Source organism: Nanorana parkeri, unplaced genomic scaffold, assembly GCF_000935625.1.
Source record: "Nanorana parkeri isolate BGI_ZX_2015 unplaced genomic scaffold, ASM93562v1 scaffold2113, whole genome shotgun sequence".
Lineage (NCBI taxonomy): Eukaryota > Metazoa > Chordata > Amphibia > Anura > Dicroglossidae > Nanorana > Nanorana parkeri.
The window spans coordinates 66,844-73,457 of NW_017308381.1; the positions used below are offsets into that span (position 1 = coordinate 66,844).

At 51.3% G+C, this 6,614-nt stretch overlaps 1 protein-coding gene across 1 annotated transcript in view; it reads left to right on the plus strand.

The window, feature by feature from the left end:
• The window catches only part of LUC7L3 (LUC7 like 3 pre-mRNA splicing factor), a 13,847-nt gene that overhangs the window by 5,388 nt on the left and 1,845 nt on the right, over window positions 1-6,614 (plus strand). The window contains exons 3-10 of the mRNA XM_018572720.1: window positions 262-301; window positions 384-528; window positions 1,086-1,160; window positions 1,636-1,740; window positions 2,558-2,719; window positions 2,915-3,204; window positions 4,211-4,359; window positions 6,257-6,447. Coding sequence (XP_018428222.1) covers window positions 262-301; window positions 384-528; window positions 1,086-1,160; window positions 1,636-1,740; window positions 2,558-2,719; window positions 2,915-3,204; window positions 4,211-4,359; window positions 6,257-6,414 — 1,124 coding nt within the window. The 3' untranslated portion in view covers window positions 6,415-6,447. The remainder of the gene's footprint in view (window positions 1-261; window positions 302-383; window positions 529-1,085; window positions 1,161-1,635; window positions 1,741-2,557; window positions 2,720-2,914; window positions 3,205-4,210; window positions 4,360-6,256; window positions 6,448-6,614) is intronic.

The following is a 6,614-nucleotide window of genomic DNA, read 5'->3' on the forward strand; positions in this document are numbered from 1 at the left end:
GGAGAAAATGGGGTCCGCCCCCCCCCCCCAATCACTGATGGTCAGCAGCAGTTTGAATCCCCCCGGCTTGAACATGCCGCTGCCGATCTCTTCCTTCTGTTGTGACCAAGCGGAATGTTTGTGAACGCTGCCGGTGTCTACACCTGTGATTGGCTCTCCATCTCGCCTGGATCTGCGCTCTCCCGCCGTGTGCGCGCGGCCTGCCCGCCATTGTCTCTCCAGCGGCAGTCATGTGACATTTCTCGTCTCTTCTCTTTAAAGGTCCGTGTGAAAAGATTCACGATGAGAACCTCCGGAAGCAGTCAGTATTTTCTCTTTGTTTGCGTTGTTCTTTCTGCTGTTTTTGGCTTCGGTTGGCACTGACCTCTGTCCCCCCCCCCCAGGTATGAGAAGAGTTCTCGCTTTTTGAAGGTGGGATACGAGCGCGAGTTCCTGCGCTATCTGCAGAGTCTGCTCGCCGAGGTGGAGCGCAGGATACGGAGGGGTCACGCGCGGTTAGCTCTGTCGCAGAACCAGCAAGCTTCCGGTGTAAGTGGAGAATTCTCCCCGTGTAATCTGTGTGTCAATGTCACCGGAACATTCTCTGCGGGCCGCTGAGGTGACTACCGCGCGGCAAGCAGGACTAAGAATTTAAAGAGCGACTCCAGCCGGGGCTACAGTAGGGGAGGTCTGAGATCTGTGACAGGAAGTGAGGAGACATCTCCCTCCCCGGGGGATACACACAGCAAGAAAAACTTAACAGGGGGTGAGTCGGGCTCCATAGAAAAAAAGCAAACTCGCGCAAAAACTGCCGAAAAAAGGGTCCGGTAGAAGCGACGCGCGACATGGAGTTAAGACAGCTCCATTGAATAGCATTGGCCGGCGACTTCTCGCGATATCGCGCGGCAAAAATGTGCGATATCGCGGCGGAAATCGCGCGATAATTCGCTACATGTGAACGGGGCCTTAGACTGACTCTGCTCCCCCTTTTGGTTCTGTGCACCCCCCAACTCCATTCCACTGGAGGTCTTGCAGGTTGTACGTTGTCTCTGTGTTCGGAGTCCTCTCTCCTGTGTACAATCTCCTTTGTGTTTTGTCTTCCTCAGGCTGTTGGTCCGGCTGGAAAGAACGAGGAGAAGGTTCAGGTTCTGACGGATAAAATTGAGGAACTGCTGCTGCAGGTGAGACACCAATATGATATTTGGGGTGAGATGCTGATTGGCTCCTAGACTCTGGTCACCGGTGAAGCGGGTCACATGCTCCTCCTGTACCTGAACATGCTAGGGTTATCTAAGCAGCTGCAGGGGGCCAGGAGGGGCGCAGGCGAGTGCACGGCTTCATATTCCTCGTCACATCATTAGGTGTATTTTATTTTGAGAAGCTGGAAGTAGCAGAGCTCAGACTGGGAGAGAGAAGAGTCAGTTGTACTGCAGTGCTCATGTGCCAATAAGGAACATGCGTATAGGAGGAGAGAGCCGAGTGACGGGGATGAGCTCATCAGTGTGCTCCAATCACTGGCTGGGGGAGAGAGGAGACCTGTAAGTGTTCCTGAACTGCAGCAGAGGAAAATGGGGTTTCCTGTCCTTCCAGACAGGGCTGTGTAAATCTCGGGACTGGATGGACTAATATTGTGTGTTGTGATTTTTCTCTGAGCAGATTGAGGAGCTGGGCTCGGAGGGGAAGGTGGAAGAGGCGCAGGGGATGATGAAACTTGTAGAACAGCTGAAAGAAGAGCGCGAGCTTCTCACATCTTCCACATCGGTGAGTTACGCGGGACGCGGCACTCGCTTTCCGCCGATCTGTCGTCATTTTCTGGGTCATTTGTCTCTCGACTGCAACTTACTATTTATAGAAGAATCGCCACAAAGTGACCGTCGTTGTGGAATCTCGGGGTGCCTGTGACACGGGGTCCCCCTCTGATCTGTGGGGGAGGGGGAGGTACACCGACGTCCATGTTGGCTCACCAACCACAGATCTGATCGGCCGGTGCAGTGACGTGTCAGCCTCGCCTCTGTGTACAATCCCCATTGTGTATTTGTGTCCCGAGCACTCCTCTGTATGACGTTGGAGTCTGGGAGATCTCACCACCGGGAGTCGAAGGCTCGTTCAGATGGGTGTGCTGACCAGTAAAATGACCCGATCCCGGGAGGGGGAGGTGCTGTGTGTGGTTCTTCCCTATGGGAACTACACGCACACCTGAACCCGCACGCAGAGAGCACCGATCCCAACCGGGGTCAGGTCATTTTACTGGCATGCACGCTGCTCAGCAGCCTCACATGACTTATCCCGTACATGTCCCCATGTTTATGCTGCGCGGTCCTTGGTCTGTGACCTCCAAACTCTCCTCTCTCCAAGTGAACCTCCCAGGTTCATCTGCCTTTTCATAATGTACGAGAAGAAGATGGCGTCGTGGGACAGGACCTCTAATAGAAGAGGACAACGCTGGATCCGCTGGGGGTTGTAAGAATATCAATGCAGCGTAAAAAGAGCGCCAACCACAGTGAGCACGTGGGACGGTTGGTGGGCGGTTTATTGTTATGGTGTGGGTGGGCGGTTTATTATGGTGGATTATTTGCAGACAATTGAGAGTTTTGCGGCGCAGGAGAAGCAGATGGAGGTGTGTGAGGTGTGCGGAGCCTTTCTTATTGTCGGGGACGCTCAGTCCCGGGTGGACGATCACCTCATGGGAAAACAGCACATGGGTTACGCCAAAATTAAGAGTACTGTGGAGGAATTAAAGGTACGTCCGCCATGATGCCTGTACACAGCACGGTTACCCCGGCCCTCAGAGGAATAGATTGAGGCTCTGTGTAAGAGGACCAGAATGTCTCTTCTCTGGATGATTGACAGGAGACCCCTCCCCCCACCTCGCACCCAGAACCCCAGAATCTCAATCTTCATGTCGGGGGGATTTGATGTTTATTTCTCTCCAAAGGAAAAACTAAGGAAAAAGTCTGTGGAGCCCACCGAGCGAGAAGATCGGTTAAAGAAAGAGAAGGAAGAGAAAGACAAAGAGAAGGAGAAAGAAAAAGAAAAGGAAGAGAAGGAAAAGGAGAAGAAGAGGAGACGAGAGGAGGAAGAGAAGGAGAAGGAAAGGAACCGCGAGAGGGAGAAGCGCAAAAGAAGCCGTTCGCGCAGCCGAAATTCCAGCAAACCCTCGGACAGGCGAGGCAGCCGATCTCGTGACCACAAGAGGTCCCGGAGCCGGGAGAGGAAGAGAAGCAGGTACACTGCTGGAGGAAATGGGCTGCCCACCTTTTTTCCTTGGGGGAGGGTACAGGTCCCATAGAGAACCTGTCACCAGAGCTGAATTCTGGGCACAAAAATGTTCATTTACATTTATTCCTTAAAAGGCAAAAAGATTATAAATTCTTTGTGGTGCAAGATTACTTTACAAACCTCCGGTATGAGGCAGTGACATCACTGAACAGAGCTGTGGGAGGGGCCCAGCAGGCTCCACCAACTACAGGCTTTCTGTAAAAACCTACAGGAGGGGGCGGAGACGAGACCGGTCACCATGCACAAGGAGAGAGCGCAGCAGTGAGCGGTCTTTATTACAGGAGGGGGCGGAGACAAGACCAGTCACCATGCACAAGGAGAGAGCGCAGCAGTGAGCGGTCTTTATTACAGGAGGGGGCGGAGACAAGACCAGTCACCCTGCACAAGGAGAGAGCGCAGCAGTGAGCGGTCTTTATTACAGGAGGGGGCGGAGACAAGACCAGTCACCCTGCACAAGGAGAGAGCGCAGCAGTGAGCGGTCTTTATTACAGGAGGGGGCGGAGACAAGACCAGTCACCCTGCACAAGGAGAGAGCGCAGCAGTGAGCGGTCTTTATTACAGGAGGGGGCGGAGACAAGACCAGTCACCCTGCACAAGGAGAGAGCGCAGCAGTGAGCGGTCTTTATTACAGGAGGGGGCGGAGACAAGACCGGTCATCCTGCACAAGGAGAGAGAGCAGCAGTGAGCGGCCTTTTTTTTACTGTGCTATGGTTCCCCATTGGTGGAAGGTAATGTGGTCTCTTCCTAGTCATTAGTTACTTCAGCTCAGGTAAGCAACATTTAATATTCTAGCCGCTGATTGGCCAGCTCTGCCTGCATGTCAGTACCCCAATATTGTTTACTGGGGACCATGAGCATGATACCAAGGTACTGGTCATGTGATCAGCTGCCAGAGGGAGCCCGGGGTGCTTTATATATCATATGTGCGTTAATTATAATTCCTTTTCTGCAGGAGCAAAGAGCTTCAGAGAAGCCGCAGTCACATTCAGCCCGAGAGGAAACATCGATCACGCAGCAGAGACAAGCGCAGGTCAAAGAGCAAGGAACGCAAGTCTTTCAAACACAGGAGCCGAGACCGCGAACGCAGATCCAAGGAGAAAGGTTTGGCTTCAGTCTTAACTAATCTTCAGGCCTAAAATTTGCATTTCATCACGTGTGCAGAATACACGGCTGTGTCCGTGGCAGCGAAGGGGTTAATCTTGAAATTCCTGAATTCTAAGCGGAGACACAAAGGGCCTCGATTTTTGTCCATGGTGAAACGAAGCCCCGCCCACTGGCATTCTATTGTCCAATGGCAGAGATGTCTCTCGGGGCCACTAGGGCTCTGTCATGTTACTTGACGTGCGGCTGGGCAGAAGCCTACTTGCTGTGCACAGCCCGGGCCTTGGGCACAACTTCCTTTTTTAAATGATTAAAGATTCTTTGCCTGCGAGAAAACAGACTCCTGACCTCTAATTCTGCAAATCCCGGTCATACTGATCCTCGTGCTTCAGTACTATGAATCTCTTTACTAATATTGGACTAATCGCCATTATTGCCCGGGGTCTCCCTGCAGCTGATCCGTCCTCATCACTGACTTACCGTGTCTCTGTGTGGGGGCAGCCATCTTGCTGGAGGTAGGTTTTTCTTTCTTATGTCACAGCTGCCCCCCCCGCCCCAGTGACCTGAAAGGGTAAAGATAATGAAGCCTCAGGAGCGGAGCGGTGGAGGAAACGCAGATCTACAGAATGAAGGAATGCAGCAGTAGCAGGGAGATCCTTACATTGCAGGTCCTCGGGTGCAGCTTCCCCTCCAGCGAGGAGAAGAGCGAGCAGCACAGGAGTGACATCACCAAATCTCCTGAGACCGGCAGTAAGACAGCAGGGCCTGAGATCTCGCACTGCGGATATACAGATATGAGGATACAGGGAGTGCAGTGATCTCAGGAGTGCCTAGGCACAGGAAGTGCAGTGATCTCAGGAGTGCCCAGGCACAGGAAGTGCTCTGGTATTTTAGGAATTCCAGACAAAACATAGATTTTTGATTTTTCAGGGTACTGTTGCCGTAAAATGAAAACTCCGGAGTTAAATCTTAAAACTCCCTCCGAGTCCCCGAGCTCTGAGCAACAATGTATCTTATTTGTGTATCACTCGGCTGGAGATCCTCCAATCATCTCTGACACTGTCCTTCCTTCTGGAGGGGGGCTACGTCTGTTCCCCATGGTCCCTGTGTGTGTTGTAAAGTAGTCACCGCTCCAAGCTCCGCCCCCCCGGAATGGACTACAATCTCAGTACAAATGAGTAACTGAACCTGAGATTGTTCATCTCCCTCCAAACAATGTTACTTTGTATCTTTCACCTGAGCAATGTTTATAAACACTGTCATTTTGACAGCTGGGAATTGCTGGCCTGTCTGAGCGGGGCTGAAGGACAGGACCTGGTACATGGTGCACTTCAATGAAGTTTCTTTTGGCGTGTGTCGCACATCCAGTGTCCATAGCTAGTTACATAGTATTTTTTTGGGGGGGTTGAATAAAGACATACTCTGTCATAGTTCATATCAGATTGCCTCTTGCATTGTGTAGGAGTACCTGCGGACCTAAGGGCTTGTTCACACCAAATGCAGACCAGATCTGCATGAGTTTCTGCACACGCACTGCACTGGGTTTTGCCGCGTTATGTGTTCCGGGCCATTTTTGGTAAAAAAATAAAATCATTTTTTTTTAAATTTTATTTTTTAGTTTTTAAATCGGGCTTTCAGTGCGTTCCAGGGCATTTGCATGCATTTTTGATGCGTTCCAGAGCAGGTAAAATAGGGCTTGCTGCAGTTTTTTTTTGGAACTAAATGCTGCGGTGGGAACTAGAGCCCAAAATACCATTTGGAATCCATTGGACGCAGTTTGGATCCGGTCTGTAACTGCTCCGCTCCTGGAACGCGCTCGGTGTGAAGAAGGCCTCAGTCTATTTCTTGCTCTCAGCAGGCCCCTGACAATCAATCTTCTCGCTTTCTCGATCCGCAGAAAAAAGGAGTTCCGACGACAAAAAAAGCAGCAAGTCCAGCAGTCGAGACGGGCAAAGCGAATCTCGCAAATCTGACCATAAGGAATTGCCCGTCCAAACCTCTGTGAATGGGGCCAACGAAGACATAAAATCTGAAGGTGACACTCAGTCCAATTAAAACTGATCTGATTTGACCTCTGATCAGCCGGAGGTAAGTGTTTTTGTGCCTCTCTCTCTATAGCTCTTATGTTTTGCTAGAATGTTACGGTGCAGCGTAAGTATGCACAGATGAAGACAGGAAGCCTTGCCATGAAGGGAGAGGGCTGTAGCCCCTGCACACATGTACAGATATCTCATTTCTCTGTATTCGTAGTGACA